At 52.5% G+C, this 17,088-nt stretch overlaps 3 protein-coding genes across 3 annotated transcripts; all 3 read left to right on the top strand.

Moving 5' to 3' along the window:
- Nucleotides 1-167: 167 nt before the first annotated feature.
- Z520_09313 (uncharacterized protein) lies at nt 168-1,391 on the top strand (the record flags this gene model as incomplete). The annotated part of the gene is made up of 5 exons (XM_016779807.1): nt 168-206; nt 284-314; nt 373-491; nt 552-716; nt 771-1,391. The coding sequence occupies 5 exons, from the start codon at nt 168-170 to the stop codon at nt 1,389-1,391; spliced, it is 975 nt and encodes a 324-aa protein (XP_016629126.1).
- Nucleotides 1,392-1,876: 485 nt separating this feature from the next.
- Z520_09312 (uncharacterized protein) lies at nt 1,877-3,472 on the top strand (the record flags this gene model as incomplete). Its single annotated transcript, XM_016779806.1, has 1 exon — nt 1,877-3,472. One exon carries the CDS (start codon nt 1,877-1,879, stop codon nt 3,470-3,472), a length of 1,596 nt encoding a protein of 531 aa, XP_016629125.1.
- Nucleotides 3,473-8,885: 5,413 nt separating this feature from the next.
- Nucleotides 8,886-11,334, top strand: Z520_09311 (uncharacterized protein; the record flags this gene model as incomplete). Its single annotated transcript, XM_016779805.1, has 2 exons — nt 8,886-10,887; nt 10,943-11,334. 2 exons carry the CDS (start codon nt 8,886-8,888, stop codon nt 11,332-11,334), a joined length of 2,394 nt encoding a protein of 797 aa, XP_016629124.1.
- Nucleotides 11,335-17,088: the final 5,754 nt, after the last annotated feature.

Below are 17,088 nucleotides of genomic sequence, written 5' to 3'. Positions count from 1 at the left end.
GCCCGTCAGGACCAGAGACGCATTTGCTTAAAACCATACAGGCAGCCCGTTTGATCTCAGAAGATTTTTTTCCCTCTTGTCTCGATCAATTCGAACTCCTGCTTCATAACTCGCTTCTCTGTTCTCTTATCCAAAGGACCCAGCAGATAATCACACCCACTACAATCATGACTTCCTCTCTCGACCAACTCAAAGCCACTGGCACCGTACGTTCCCACCTCCGCTGTTTCCCGCCATCCGCCAATATGGCAAAGTTCGTTGGGATACTAAACAAGCTCAATAGACTGTCGTCTGCGACTCTGGTGACTTTCACAGTACGCTCCCGCTCACCCCGTCGCGTCAGCCTGGGATACGTGCTAACCTGGGTCGCAGCAATTGAAAAGTACAAGCCACAAGATGCTACCACCAACCCCTCGCTCATCCTCGCCGCATCCAAGAAACCCGAATATGCCAAGTTGATCGACCCTGCGGTTGAATATGGCAAGCAGCATGTATGTCGGACTCACCTCGTGTCTTTTGCAAAATATCCATACTGAACAAGATCGCGCTAGGGCAAAACAATCGACGAGCAGGTTGATGCCACTCTTGACAGACTCCTGGTCGAATTCGGCAATGAGATTCTCAAGATTGTTCCGGGAAAAGTCTCGACCGAGGTGGACGCTCGATTCTCCTTTGATACGCAGGCTTCGGTCGAAAAGGCCCGTCACATCATTGAGGTAAGTGTCCCAAGTTGCTTCTGTTGGGACCTCATCAGCTCACAAGCACGCAAGCTCTACAAATCGATTGGTGTTGACAAGTCCCGTATTTTGATCAAAGTTGCTTCCACTTGGGAGGGTATCAAGGCTGCGGAGATCCTCCAGAAGGAAGGCATCAACTGCAACTTGACCTTGATGTTCTCCCTGGTCCAAGCCGTCGCAGCCGCCGAAGCTGGCGCCTTCCTCATTTCCCCCTTCGTCGGCCGTATCCTCGATTGGTACAAAGCTGCGATGAAGAAGGACTTCCCTGCCAACGAAGACCCAGGTGTCAAAAGCGTGCAGTCCATCTTCAACTACTACAAGAAATACGGCTACAATACCATTGTCATGGGTGCCTCGTTCCGAAATGTTGGCGAGATCACCGAGCTTGCTGGCTGCGACTACTTGACCATTTCGCCCAACTTGCTGGAGGATCTGTACAACTCGACCGACCCGGTGCCCCAGAAGCTGAAGGCCGAGGAGGCTAAGACGCTGGACATTCCCAGACGCAGCTACATCAACGATGAGTCCTTGTTCCGTTTTGACTTCAATGAGGAGCAAATGGCGGTGGAGAAGTTGCGGGAAGGTATCAGTAAATTTGCCGCCGATGCGGTCACCTTGAAGGGCATTTTGAGGGAGAAGATTGAAAAGGCTTGAGCGAATTTGTGCAGACTCTCGTGAAAGTTGTTGAATTGAGTGGCTATTGAACTTTTAGGGGACAGTTTCCAGGAATAATTCCCATCCATCGGACCTCTTTAGATTTGTGGACAAGGATAACTTGCCAAAGAAGAAAAGAAAGCCAATGCAGCATGTGTTGACCAAGTTCTGTTTGTTGGATTCCGATAGCTCGCCATGTTTGCTGACGCCACTAAATCCAATACCAGCTCGGCACACTTTCCGGATGTGCACTCAGCCTCACTTGCCTCGTCATTTCCAACGTCGGCGGTCGATGTGACGACAACACAACAACCAATATCGTTACGCAGTAAAGGCGAACTTTGCACTTGAGCGCCCCTGGGTGCAAACAGTCGACTCAATGGCTCACAATATACAGTTGCGGTGACAGCAACATGCTTGTTCTTGATTGAGATTGTAATTTGTCCCTACCCTCTCCTGTCCCCTCCATACCGCCGCCCGTCACCATGAAGACTATGCGGCCAGGGGAAGCCAACAAACGAGGGAATGTGGTGACAGCACGAATCATCCCAGTCTTCCTTCTTGGAATCATCGGATACTCGTCATGGGTGCTCACGGATCTCGTGGGCGTCAAGTACCTCATCCACCCTAAACAGTCGCTATTCGTCCGTCGCGAGACCGGTTCTGCGATCGCCATCCTCGTTATATTCTACCTTCTCCTGCTTGTCACGCTGACATGCTTCGGCCGCCTGGCCCAAACGATCCTGACAAACCCGGGCCTCGTTCCGCGCGGAGAGCAGTACTGGATTGAGAAAGAACGCAAGCGGCGGAAAGAGAGGAGGAGTGCGACCCATAAGGAGGAGGCACTTGAGTATGATTCAACCGAGGGATATACGCCCCGGAACCTCCGCCGAAAACAGGATAAGGAGGCTCAGCAGGGCTTCCGCGCTCAAGATTTCTGGCACAAGGACGTCTTCGTCTGCGGCTGGGACGGCCGCCCGCCATTCTGCTCGACATGCTACAATTACAAGCCCGACCGGGCACACCACTGCAGCGAACTCGGCCGCTGCGTGCTGAAGATGGACCACTTCTGTCCCTGGGTGGGCGGAATCGTGTCGGAAACGTCGTTCAAGTACTTCATACAGTTCACCGGCTGGGCAGCCCTTTTTTGCCTACATACACTGGTTGTCATGGCGTATTATTTCGCCAGACGCCGGAGTGAAGGACCCGGAAATTTCCTCAACGTGCATTGGATCCTGGTCTTGATCTTTGCGGGATTGTTTTTCATCTTTACCGCTGGCATGTGTGGGTCGAGTCTGCAGTTCGCGTTCCTGAATTCCTCCACCATCGAGAATTTCACCCGCAAGACCAAGATCTGGTATCTGGCGGTATATTTACCACCTAGAATCTTGGAGAATTATCAGAAATCGAACAGGACGGATCTGAGGTTGATCACGTATCCCCGCCCCCCAGAAGAGCAGTTTCAGATTCTCAAGCAGCACGGCGCAAGTATGGGGGACAATGAGGAGAACGTGGCGGCGCAATCAAGGAATGCGAATGCGCCAACCCCAACGCCGCCACAACAGACCTATGATCCGCAGTCGACTACAACATTTCCCCCCGCTCCGGCCCTGCCATCACAAGAGACACCAAACACTACTCCCTCCTCGTCTGATTCGCAGCCGACCATTCCGATACCCCCGACTCCTTCAAATGTGGAAACACGTGTGTTCGCTATCCTCGAATCCCCACCTGGTGGTAATCCTTTCGACATTGGTGCAGGGGGAAACTTCAGAGAAGTCATGGGGTATACAGTGTTTGATTGGTTTTTCCCACTGAGGGCAAGTCCCCTCACTGATCATAGCGATCCAGTGAGTATGTATAAAGTAGGGTCTGTGGTAGAGAGGATGAAGAGGAAGGCGGGCATCCAAGAGGGAGAGGCTGGCCTTCAACATGGAAGGCAAGGTGCAGATACGACTGGCGAAAAGAGAAAAGGAAAGACCAAGGGAATTAAGGGTACAAGTAGGCAAGTGCGGAAGAAGAATAGGAGACGCAGCCATTCACACTCGGCCACGGACGGAAACTCTCGGGTTGATCGTTGAGAAGATGCTATCCAAAGGGAAGCTGAATCCGACGTTCCAGAGTCGGTGGACAATCCGATATTCCTTTGCTGGCGAGGCTCGAGCGTCTTTGCTTGGTACGTCAGTGTCGAGGTTCTGAGGTTGCAATCAGTGGAGTTGAAGCCGCCATGGAACCCAAGATGTCGACGAAAAGGCTTTGGAGCTTACTCCAACGAGTCTCTCCTTGACCGTCAAGGCCTCAAAAGAGCAAGGCATGGATTGCCCACGCAGTCAGAGCTCGTCTGTTCGACGTCGTCTACCATACTCCGACGCAACTAAGTCATGGCAACAACATACGACTCGACGCCAAACATGTCGATAGGTACACTCTCCCACACAACTCAAGAGCGATGAAATAGTATTGACGGGATTTTTTTTCAAAGCAGCAGCGTTGGCGTTCAGGATCCCTTGGAAAAGGGACATGTCTAGTCCGAGGTGAATGGAGTTCTGTACATTGTATATATGTCTGCAAATGTTCCAGCTCCTTGGACACTCCTGGGCGTGTAAAAACTTCACGCACATGTCCCGATTTGCACTTCGATCTATGCGGGAGCGCTTCGACTCGGAGCTTCAGAGGGTTATGAGCACAGCGAGGCGACCGTCGGTGTTGTCCACACATGTCGAGCACACATACATACCTATATACATACCCATGTATATATAATGTATGAATGTAATATTTCTTTTCAATATCCACGTGGAGACAAATGAAAACAGTCTATTTCTGTTTTTTTCCCTTTTGGAGAACTAATAACCCTAAAAGAAAAGAGACGTCGCTTCATGGATCTAGGGTTTCCATCCACACGTCGCTTTCATGGGAATCTCGGTCCGCTTCACAATTCTATGGGGTATCAAGTAGCATAGATAGGAAAGGGACGGGTCCGATGGGTCTATCCTGTGGTGGTACGGAAAAGGAAGGAGAGGAAGGAGAGGAAGAGGGAGAGAAAATAAGAATCCTATTCATTAACGATAGTTTCCTCCTAATCTAACTCTAGGACCTATTCTTTCTCTTGACTGGAACGGAGGGGGGATGTACTAATAACAACCATCTGAAGTAGGAAAAAAAGAGGGTATGATTAGAAAAGTTGGCCATAGATATGGAATTCGTACCCAAGCAAAGTCTCTGGGGGGTTCTGGTTCGTGATGCTCCCTGATAAGAGATGAAATTGGGGAAGAAGAGTGATATCGAAAAGTGGTAACGACAAATGGAGAATTTGGAGACTTTGAGAAGTGGCAAGAACGAGCGAAGCACCTGAGTGATTAGAGGAATGTATAGGCTCGACGGCGCGTACTGCTGGTGGTGGTGATGGTGGTGGTTGGTGCTGAGAACAAAAGAAAAACCGGACAGGTCGAGAAGTGGGCTGTTTCCGAATCAACGAGACTGAGTACTCTGGATGGTGTTCGTGCTGGGTCCTGTGTGTCCCACCAGATGGGACCGTTCCATTGAGAAAGGGCCGCTGACAAAGAAATGGAATGCTCGGTAAAGACTGGCGGAAGATATTGCTGCTGAGGCCATTGTGTCGGTCCGGAGGGTTGTTTTCGTCGAATGGCGCCTAATGAGTGAAAAGCCCAGTAGTGCCAGAGAGTGAACGTGTCTTTGGTTTGAAGCCCGACCAGAGGTCTTTCCATATGACCAGGCTAGGTTGCGTCACAGGCCTCCGGTAGGTCGCAAGGAGCGTGGAGATTCGTTGGGTTGAAGCTAAAGATGAGGCTGCAGCAAGGCTGAGAGATAATGGGGGTTATTCTGTCAATTTCCGTGCTGAGACGCCTTTGGTTGCTCAACGTCTCCGGATATGCCCATTCCTGGTCGTAACACAATTAAGCATCGGTACAGTTGTCACACTTGGTGTGGCTACATTCTGCGCATTTCTCTGGGGCCAGTGCTTTTTTGTTGAGGTGGTTGTTTTCACAGCAATACCAATAGTCTCCTGCAGCTGGTTGACTTCTGAGCCGGAGGTTCCGTCCGTTTGACACACTAGTGGGATGCCGAGCGATGTGAATGGCTTCAGAAAATGCCTGGAGTGTAGCTTGGACTCGAGGGTCACAGGAAGTCTTTGGCTGACAATGACTGAAGTGATTGTAGGCACGCACACCTTTTGTGTTTACCGCACGGTCAATATTGTTGTCTGTCTTGCAAAAGTCGCAGCGTTCGTGACCACAGATACATTTCGGGTTAATGGCCACTATCATAGGTCCGTTGTTGCATTGGCAACATTGCCACAACATTGGCCTGTTCATGTTCGCGACGCAGCCGGGCAACGATAGGGGAGCGGCGGGGGGAAAGAGGACAAATTGGCAACTAAGAGCGCGTGATCTGGGTGCGGACAGCAAGCAACAGCCAACAGCCAGATCGGAGACTAGATGCTCCAAAGATAGCACTGGAGAAGCAAGTCTTTGTTCGAAGCGGTCGGATCGAAAAGGAGCGATATCGAAAAGGTGGGAGAATGAACGGACAGAAGAAGGAGATCGGCTGTTCTGAAACAATTGACAGTGTAGACTGACGAAGACAGAACGAATATAACATACCTTGATGAGCGGTATAGTATTTTTATATTGCAATGGGAGCGGTTGACGGCACAAGGGATAATGTGCTTTAGACACCATTTTCGCCTTGACAATGCGTGGTATTGATGAAGGAAGACAATTGTACCACGCTGTCGAATGGTGCATCTCATCCGATGGCAGTCCTGAGCATCAGCCCCTTTTGCCAACCATCGCCTGCTCGCCTGTCGATGCGGAGGTCATTGCAATTCGACGACAAAACAATGCACTCGATGGAGGTTCAGACGGGGTAACCTCTTGATTGGAACACCTTTGGCCCTCACTTTGGTATCTTGGATGTATCGAGGCGGAGGTCTGTCATCTGACCAGTCCCGGGTACATGGATGCTTGCTTTGACAACTTCAACTTCCAGAATCACGCCTTGTTCTGAGACGAGGCTGGCCTGTTCAGGGGTGAAATCAAATCTACCTTGCAGTGGCTGTGGTAGGCGTCGGAAGGCCATGACGGCCTCATTTCTGCTGAGCTGAGCAGCCAGGCGTGGGTTCTTTCAATTGATGTACGCTGCATTATGATCCTGCGCTCAGATATCCGAGGTGAGAAAGCCCTGGAAATATGAGCCCAAGTGTAGATTGCCGAGGAGGCTGTGTCCACACTGTCTGCCAAAACTACGATACCTCATAGAGCGCACCTGGTGGGCCACGTAACCCCAGCGGTCGTTCCAGGAACAAGTAAGAGCCATTAGCCTCAAGTATGACAGCCTTGCAGCCCGCTGCAAGGCCGTGATCGGTAGGAGAAGGAGAAGGCAGCTGCCATCAGTGGCAGAGAGGTTTTGCTGCGGCTTACCCAGGCAGCCAGACATCACTGCGAACATTGAGGAGCGGAATTGCACCGCATCAACCATTCATGAAACGTTAAGGGACACGGTAGATGGAAGGCAGGCATGAGCAAGCTTGTGGGACATGAGTTTAAACTCTGAAATGTAGATTCTTACCTTAGCCCTGCGCCCGAATACAGTCTGCAAAGCTTCTGATCACGAGTCGTCTGCGACGAGGGTGACGATGATGGGTCGTGCTGCGTCGATATGTCAGGTGTTGGACTATCGCTCCTTAAACAACAGAGCATCGATGTCAGTAGACAAGTGTCGTAGTTTTGTCCACCCAGTTGAACTTTGGATGGCGAGGCCAGTGCAGGCTCCTCAAGCTCCAAACAGGACCCAACCGCTCACGGGGATTTTGCAGCCTTCCTTGACAGAGTATAGTGACACGAAGTCAAGTCCTTGGAACCCGGATCTCGGAAGAGATGACATGGTTTTGCTGAGGGCGGGTGGGGTGGCTCGACGACGCCCGACTTGTGAGAGAGGCGGAAACGATGAGGATGCAACTCTGCACTTGGCCACCAGAACGCCTGAAAAGGTAAGAGGGACAAGGCAGATGCGGCTTTTGATGAAGACTGAGCTGCACCCGCATCGTGGTTTGTCGGATATACATGACTATCACGGGGTTCACCAGGGTGAAGCGATGGGAAGAAACTCCCAGAGCTAGAGTATGGAGCCACTTGAGGGCGGTGGTCCACAAGAAATTAGATTGGGCAGCAGCTCTCTGATCGACGTACATTTGGTAGCAAACGGGTAACTTTGCGGTCACATTGATTGGGTCTCAACGGTAGTACTGTCCTAGTTTCGAGGAAAGGCAGCGACTTTGGGACGGAGTGATGCCTGAGATAACTAAAAGCGACCGAAGAGGAGAAGGTGAAATTTGAGGCGGAAGAGGGGCAAGCACCGGAACAGGGTGAGTCATTGCAGGTGATCAAGCATCTGGGACAGCAAAGAGGAGGAGAATGAGAGACGGTAGAGGAGGGAGAGAATAGGGAGATACAGATACAGATACAGAGAATGTATATGTGTGCAGCGCAGACAGTGTAGGTAAGGGAGGAGAGGACGAGTGAACCTGGAAGTTGCCAGTACCTAGGTAGGTACCTAGGTAGGTACCTAGGTAGGTACCTAGTGGCAGTACTCGGCATGTACCGAGTAGATACTCCTCCGAGCGGACCTCATCGTCCCCAAGAACTTGTAGGTGCCTTTGGGCACTTGGACAGACCGCCGTGACAGGCTCGCAGGCTGACAGCCAGCAGTTCGGAGAATACCTAGTACCTTGACGAGTTTGCATGGCGCCATTCCATGACGTCGGGCTTCAACTTCAACTCCCATTCCCATTTCTATTCCCATTCCTATTCCCATTCCCACTGTGGTGACCGGTGACTGGCACCCATCTGGCATATTCCACACCCATTATCCAGCAAACACAGTCAGTGCCGCTGGGTTGCACACTCGGGCTGCTAGGCTGCTAGGCTGCTAGGCTGCTGCTCGTACATAACGCATTCTGTCGCTCCGAGCGACTTGTTTATATTCTCTATCTCAAATCACCACCCTCCTCATCCACTTAATTCTGTCCGCGAATGTTTCGTTCTAGAAGCTAACAATCCCACTTTTGTGTGCGGTGAGCCCAAATCCCCCCTCCCCTCGGCCCAACCCTGCTTGATTCAATGAATCCATCATTCCTGTTGGCCCCCAAGGATTTGCCAATCCTTGCCCTCCTAACCACTCACCATCCGCCCACTGACATTGGGTGGTTATGCAAATACAGCGCTGCGCTGCGCTGCCTTGACCCTGACATCAGATCTTTGGTCTTTTTCTTGACGCTGCGACAGCCGCCCCCCTGATATGCAATCTTACTGACCTTGAGCCTGTTCAGGGTAGAACCCTTCATATTATTACATTACCAACCCAATCTTGTCTCCATTTGTCTGGGACCAGCCTCCCCTTCGGTTCTGGCTGCCAACGTCCGATGCCTGGGGAAAAGATTCTCTACAGCAGTGGCCAGCCAACATCCTCACCATGACCGAAAACCGCTACCGTCCCAGCTCCCCGCCTGGGCGGCGCTACGCTGACCCTCGTGCCTCGACGGGCATGGTCATATCCTCCTCCTTCGACCCTCGATACTCCTCCTCCTCCCAGCCTCGCAGCGCCATTGATACTTTCCCCGTCACGCGACACGGGGGCGTCTACACTACTCAAGGCATTGCAAGGAAGACGGTCCTCGACGATCCCCATTCTGGCGGAGGATCAATAGTGAGGACCGAATATGCCGTGCGTCCAAGGGGCAATTCTACACTGGAGACTCGCAGGCCTGTGAGCACATTTACCGAGCGCCGTTCTTCCCCACCTCGAGTACGACCGGCCATCATCAGTGGTTCCTCTCGTGACGATCCAAGAAGCCCGGTCCTGGCCTCGAGAGAGGACCGGTACCTTGTTCCCGCTGCCTCGGGTGGTCGGAATCACCATCGTCATTCGAGCGCAACCCGTGCCGAGCAAGACCGTCTACTGCCCGCGCGAGTGAGCCGACAACCCGAGTACCATCGCCGAGGTGGTTACAATACATATCCGTACTCTTCAACCCGAGGTCCGCTTCAGGATGAAGGGTTCTCTTACACTACTCCCAAAGAGCAGTTTTTGCAGGAGTCATCTCGGCCTCCGCAGAGGCGGGAGAGCTACAGCAGACGAGAACGACCCGTAAGCATAGCTGGGCTGCAAGAGTACAAAGTGCCTGCAAGGCGGGACACACGGGATGGACCACCGCCTTCGTCTGCCCGCGTCCTCGATCGAATCGAGAGAAACGAACCTCTTCGATACGCAGGCGGCCGCACAAGCGACACTGAAGATCGAGGAGATATCCCCCGACGTCGTCACTCCACAAGAGCACCGGTTTTGCATCACTATCCCGACGAGGGTTACACGTCGGCACGTGAAGAACGCGATATTCGACCCTTGCCTAGGTCCCGTCATGATCGTCCCGAGGACGATGATAAACCTCCTAAGCACAGGCATCGTGATGAGCGCGAGAGAGAGGTATTGCGCGAGCTTCCACGTGAGTCTGAACGAGTCCGCGAGCGGGATCGGGACAGAGACCGTGAGAGAGACAAGGATCGAGATCGGGATCGTGAGAGAGACAGAGATAGAGAAAGAGACAGGCATCGAGACGTTGATAAGCCCGGCAAGCCTCGAAGTCGCGACAGCAGCCCGGAGCATTCGGGACTGCGTAAAGGACTCGCCGCCGCCGCGGGTCTAGGCGCGGTAAGCGCTGCTGCTGGGGCAGCTCTGAAGAGCAATCGCAACAAGGAGGACAATGAGTCGGAAACTGATGATCGTAAAGAGCGAAAGCACCGAAGAAGACGACACCATGATGAATCGAGTCCAGACGAACTTGCCGGACGCGTTGAGCGTGATCTCAAGTTGACCAATGGAGATCGCGATATGCGCCGACGAGACGAGGACCGTGTTGTTGACGACATGGGTGATCATGACGACCGCCACGAAAGACGGAGGCACCATCGTCACAGGAAGCACCGAGATCGGGCTGACCGTGGGACTGAGTCAGACACCACCGAGGATTATGACGGTAAGGACTCCAGGCAACGACTTCCCCGAGAGCGAGCGTCTTCTCGTGACGAGGATCAAGATGTTCCGCCGGCTCTGGAACAAAGAACAATATCCCCAGGTGAAGACGAAGATAACCGTCCTCGAAAAGTGCAATTGGTGGAGCCCGCTGAAAAGAAAGAGGAGTTCAAACCAAAGGGTATCCTCAAGCCGCCCCGAGAAGTTCCATTTCCTGAAGATCCAAATCCCACACGAGAAGGGGTTGCGCCATTAAAAGACGCCCATAAAGATGGCATACCACCAAATGCAAGGTGGACCAAAATTAGTCGAGCCCTAGTGAATCCCGAGGCCCTAGAAAAGGCTCATGAGAGGTTCGAAGAGAGAGACGACTACGTGATTGTCTTGAGAGTGGTCTCAAGGGAAGAGATCACGAAGCTGGCGGAGAAGACAAAGGAGATCAGAGGTACGTATACGGTCCGCCTTTGAGAGGGGAAGCTGTAGCTAACACGGACCAAAAGAGGCTAGAGAGCGCAAATGGCAAGCCGAGCTCGAAGAGAAGCGCCGTCGGCGAGTGGAAAGAGGCGAGTACAGTGACGAAAGCAGCGACGACGAATACAGCGGGGATGACCGACGTCCGTTGCGTGCTATAGAGCAGCCGCCTCCTTCTCAAGGTTTACAAGGTGATCCCAGAGCGTACTTCGCGCAGCAGCAGCAGCCACCACAACAGCAACAGAGAGTGGAAGCTCCTGTCGTTGCTAATGCTATCCCAGGACAACCTGGTGTCGCATTGGCCCAGCAGCCGCCATCATTGGCTGGAGCATATCCTCCACCAATCCAGCAGCAGCAGGGATTGCCTGTGCCAGATATAAGGGTTGAGCCCACTGCCGGTAACTATTCGACAAATGTATGAAAGGATGGATGAGCATGAGAGATGAGTGAATGTATGATGAAGGCATGGTTATGTTTAGAAAGGGGGTTTCAGTAGGAGGGGTGGGCGTTCAGTTTGTCGTTCGAATTTGACACATTATTTTTGGAACGTAGTAGGAGATCAACTGTCAGAGTTTGACTAAGTCATTTGAGAGCGGCTTCAGCTTTACAAGAGGGATGCGAAATTGCGAAAGAGGCCAGGTCTTTGAAGCGACGCGCAGTTGGAAGTGGATCGAGATTCTGGGCATTGGCACCTTGAGAGCGATGGAGGTGTTGCTCTAGCCTTCGCAGTGGATTAGGACATTTTACTTCTGTACCTATGAATGGAATTTCAGCACAGTTTCCCATGTGATTAACGACGTGTATAAATGGCTTTCTACCAGCGAGCCAGGTAGGTTGGTAGTATCTGGCGACGGGGAAGTAATCACGTGGCAATGTATGGAGTCACGTGTTACGTCAAGCCACATCTGACCAAATTCTCTTTTCTGTCAGACGGCTGAATTTGGCGCTTCCCTCCCGGCTGCAGTTTCCCTAACATCACATCTACCACTCGCTACGTCTCCCGCCCTCAGCCCACCATCCTCGCTTTCACACCATCTGTCCTTCTGACATGATTGCACTCCCTGAACGGCTCTTCAGGGGTGCGACGGAAACCTTCACTCGCTACCGGCCCTGTCAACATCAATCATCGTTCCAGGCGTTGACTTGTCATCGGCCGAATGCCATTCGCACAGTTCTACACCTCGTTTCGAGAATTGGCTGGCTTCCCGAGCGATCCTCCACCGAGCCCTGTTATCTATTGAACGGTGTCCTCGCCTTTCCGTCTCCCCGGCTCCGTGCTACCACCCTCCCCAAAGCTAGTACCTGAAGATCTTTCCCGCCAGCCGAGCCAACCCTGGCCAGTCCGGCTGTCCATGGCCTCCCCTCCTTGATAGCTCTTCTCGTGGCAAGAAACTCGTGGAAAAGCGTGGTTGATCGACATGGCACGTTGTCTGCCATGAGCTATCAGCCAAGCAGGGTCCTACATACCACGTTATCTGTCAATCAAGAATCCGAGGACGTAAGCTCCAACAATCGATCCAACAGCCCCTTTGTAAGAGGATATATGCCACTACAAACGACCCAAGCGGGGCATCGCTGGCCGCAAGCGAGAAAGGGCATCAGCAGCGTTACTCACGCAAATGCGTTTGGGAGGCAGTCCAGCTGAATGACCCTGTTGCCCAACCAGTAAGGATGCGACCCATAGCACAGGACTGCAGATGTCCGAAACCCGCAGAAAAAGGTCTTGTGACAAAGATGATTTCTCTGGATCCGACGCCGTGGACCATCTACCTCTTAGTTCCACCACACATATCGCCAATGTTGCACCGTGATCAAGACATGTATGCTGATCGCTGCTGATCGGTACCCAACGTATTTGTTCAATTGGGCCCTGATGCCTCGGTTCGCAGCCGATTTCTATCACAAGATCTTGAGTGAATGAGGGTGCAGCTGGGCTCTGTCATTTCTTTTGTGCGATCCCCAATCGTTTCGGCCTGTTTGGTTGCCCCCCCTTGAATCTGCAGCGATCGCCGCCAGGAAGTTAGACCCGGAGCAAGGGCAGCGAATCGCCCGCGAGCCGAAAATCTGTGCAAGGAAGGTGATCTGCATTAATAATTGCAACGCCCAATTTTTCCTGCCGGTGTCATTTCTGTCAAGCCAAAAGCAAATCGTCAATCCGCGTGCCCACAACGCTCCATACTGGAAGGACCTCAAAGAAAATAAAGCACCTTCTCGGCGCCGAGCTAGGATCTACAGTATGTCTCTTCTGCGGCTGTTCATTATCCAAGATCAAATGCTGTCTGTAGCAAGGCAGAATTCCGATAGTCGGTTTTTTGCCACCCCAATTCGATGATCCCGCCCACATCAGGGAGAGTAAGACGCGCACACACCGTTGATTTCCAACCATCCTGAGACACCAGCATGTCTTTTCATTTTCTGTGTAGTGTCAGTTCTTGTTGTGAGCTGCATACTAGTTATCGACTCGTAGTGGACTTGGAGAATTAAAGTCACGTAGTCTTGCCCAGTGCAGCTGAAATCGATGTTTTAGTCAAATGGTATTATCCATACATGAGCTGAGAGGGATTGCATTTCCGCCGCTGCCGGTTGCAAATTTGAACCCACAACTGCATTGTCCGCCACGACGCGATAAGTCTTGGTGATATGCAGGTGGCAGGGGGAGCATAGCGTGCGCAGGTAGAGAAACGGTCTACCAAGGAACAGCCCTAGATTCTTCTGCGGCTCGGTTTGCTGTGAACCATGGTATGAAAAGAAGGGCCAAGGGCATATCCAAGGGCAATCCGAAGATCTCTGGGAATGTCGTCGGTCTTTCTTGAAGATTCGTGTAGACAAGCAGTGTAGGTCAAACTGTCAGCCCTGCAGAATGCTCTCCGACGGACAAGTATCAAGGGCGACAGCTGATCTCGCTTCTGCATCATCTGAAGCTGGACACGGCATTAAATTAAACCTACAACGAATTCTGACCTCGTTGTTTGAAGAGGCATCCGGGCGGCGGCCGTGGTGAATTTGCGCCACACGACGCTCTTTTGAGATGGCAACCTGTCTACCTCGTGCGAAGTACGAGTATCATTATTGCAGGTCCACAGCGGCAACTTAGGAGCACGAGCATTACCCACGATCAGGAGCAAGTACAGGTGCTATATGGCCAGCTTGACAAGCTGATTTCATGCGATAGTGGCCCATGGATGAGGCGGCACGCTAACACAGCAATCACGTAAAAGAGCTCCATGCTTTCGTGATGACGGCAACCTTTTTGGAGGGCCACAAGTGCGAGTGCTAACGCACCAGGGGAAGAAAGCTTGGTAGGCGTCAGTCGTGCTTGTTTGCCTAGAGCAGGACTGGTAATAGGGTCTGGCACCATCTGGTGGGGCGTCGTTGCTTTTGTTCAAGATACGAGAAGCTAAGGTTTGCTGCAGTTTGCTGCATTTCCTCCAACTCAAAGGTGGCTTGCCTAATGGCTTGAACCGCCAGATGAGCAACCAATTCCCCCCTTTGAATCAAAAATGTTGGGCCATTTCATGCATCCCGAGGGCTTAGTTGCGGAGAGCAAAGCTGATAGCTTTGAGATTGGTCTCATGTAGGTCTGGAACGTGAGACGCTGGTCAATCAAACATACATGAAAACGGACGACAGACAGGTGAGTCTCTACATGTCCACCATTGACCCTGCAATTAGTTGCATTGGAAGAAGCCGAGTAGCTGGCTGATTTCCCCGTGATGATGTTGGGATATAGTACTACCCAAGCACCAGGCAAAGGAAACTCACGGGCTCCATCTCAGCTCACGAGTCACCGGATCCATCCTGAATCCGCGGATACTTTCGTCACCATAGCTTTGCAGCAGCTATCAGAAGTGTCCAACGACATGACATGAGATCATGAAATTCAGGACTGCGAACTCAGCCGCGGGGGGTATCAACCGCACGCCCCATGCATATCGTCCTTCGCTTTGGCGGTATGACTCCAGAGACGGCCTGCCGTGACGGGGTCTTCTCTTTGCAGCCATTCACATCAAGGTTGATAGCTGCTCCTTGGGAGGATCCTTCTCGCAGCCAGGGAACACGGTTCTAACTGGCATCAATAACGCGCTTTGTCCACGAAACACCGCTGGGAGCACAAAACCGCAGGTTATCTATCGGGCTTCGGGAGGTGCCTACTCATATACTATCTTTATGGTTGAATCCTAGCGGGTGACACAGACACGGCACTCGACCAGAGCCGTGCGAGAAGCGGTCACTCCCTCAGTCAGCCGTTTAGTGGGAAAAGACCCTTTCAATGGAGAGGCGACTTCTATTATTAATGCTTCCCTGAGCCGAGTTCGCAATCCGTACCACTGATCTGATGTATATAAACTGGCCCGAGACCAACCCGAGAGCATTCCTCTGGCCCCAATGAGCACCAGACCAGAGTCTATTCATGTCATCGGCATCTTGAACAAGGCTGAGCAAACTGCATGTATGTACGAGGTATCATGAATCATTTGAAGGACGTCGTGAAGAGTTGCCTTTTCATGCAGTCCAACAGGGGTTGTTGAATAGACTTTCTCATGCCTGCCAGTGCCAGGAGATGAGAGCCGGGGGGTTGGCAGCGCGAGAGGCAGGAGCATGACGGGCACCAGCTAACACCCCGGTCAGCGTCCGCTCGAGCGATGGCAATTCGCCACCACGGCGTCCCTGGGGCTGCCGGGGTGATTATTGTCATCCTGACGGACATTATTGGCCATTGCGGTCGCGACATTTTGGATGCTCTTGGAAATGCTGATTTGCCCCGGTCTTTTCTGCAAAGGGAAGCTACGATGCTATGTTCCAGCTGCTATTCTGAGTCGGTGTAGCTCTGGCAAGAGGCGCTATCAATGCGCAGGCGCAGAGGACCAATGGCAGCGCCTACCGCCACGGACAGACACACCTACGTTGCGTAAGCGACGCATCACAAAAATTCCACTTGTTCAATCATTTATTCTAAAAGTACCTGTTCGGGCAATTCGGTCATGGGGGAGTGGGCGGCATTGGTGGATGAATGGGGCGTCCGTCTGCCACCGAGATCGACGCTGCTAATAGCCAGAACCAGGATCAACGCCGGGCCACACATGGCAGTTCGTGCTCACAGGTCGTATTGCAGAGCCGGCCTAGGGCTAGTTCCGGAATAGCTTGAGGAATGGCCACAAAGCATGTCTCGCCACTTGAAAGCGGAGACACTGGGGACGCTTTGGAGGTGAGAGCTGTTGAAGGAGGCAAGACCCAAGAAAGTGATAGAGGTCGAGAAGCAGCGTCCCAGAGGAGAATGAATTCCAGGGATCCGGGGTTGAGAAACCGTCGTTGGGTTGGCTGTCATGACAGCTACTCGTAGGTCCTTTTACTCGTACCTCTGCGCAAGCTAACGTTGAAACAGGCAGAAAGGAGACTACTACTCCTCTTTTCCATTTTACGATTTCCCGTGAGAAATGATAGACGCGTCGAGGGCAGCCCATGTGGATCTGGCCTTTGTTCCTTTTGCCATTAACCGCCCCAAGATCGATTTTGACGGTTCCAAGGGCTTGATGACGAGAGTAGCAGAAGCTGCGATCTCTGTTAATCTCCGCAGCAGGACGTGATTCGAGAGGCATCGCAGGAGGGCTCTTGGAGGCGTTGGTAAGTCTGTTGCAGATGTCGATTGAGGGGCGGAGGAGGATGAAGTGTGTGCCATCTCTGACCGGGGGTGTTTGAGTGGTGACTGGGCAGGTAGTCGACTTGGGGACTCCAGACCTGCGAGCATGCAGAACTGTGTTGCGTGTTGCATAGAGCATAACCTATTGCGGCCAAGGTTGCATGCTGCGCTGCAGTCAGAGCCACTAGGCCACTAGCGTCATGATCGCCGGAGCGCCGTTGATGACCTCTAGGCGTTTCGAGTTCAGACTCTGATGCGGGTCGCTGGGTGTGGTTTGGGGCAATCAGACCCCGGTAAGACCCAGCTGGTAGGCGGGTCGAGGGGGCTTCTGCTGGAAATTGCAGGGATTCCCGGGAGACGCGAGAGGTCAATGCGCTGCTCCCTTTCCACTTCCCCCCATAGAACACCCTGGGAGACCCTCCGGAAGTTTATTCGAGGAGCGAGTGAAAGACACCATGGTCCATGGGGGCGAGGGGGGTGTTAATTGAATTACCCGCATCCGAAGTATTGAACGAGTACAGCGTAACCACCTCTAGG

This window comes from Fonsecaea multimorphosa (assembly GCF_000836435.1).
Source record: "Fonsecaea multimorphosa CBS 102226 unplaced genomic scaffold supercont1.23, whole genome shotgun sequence".
In the NCBI taxonomy this organism is placed as follows: Eukaryota; Fungi; Ascomycota; class Eurotiomycetes; order Chaetothyriales; family Herpotrichiellaceae; genus Fonsecaea; species Fonsecaea multimorphosa.
Note: the sequence above shows the minus strand (reverse complement) of the source record. Positions and strands in the feature narration are given on the sequence as shown.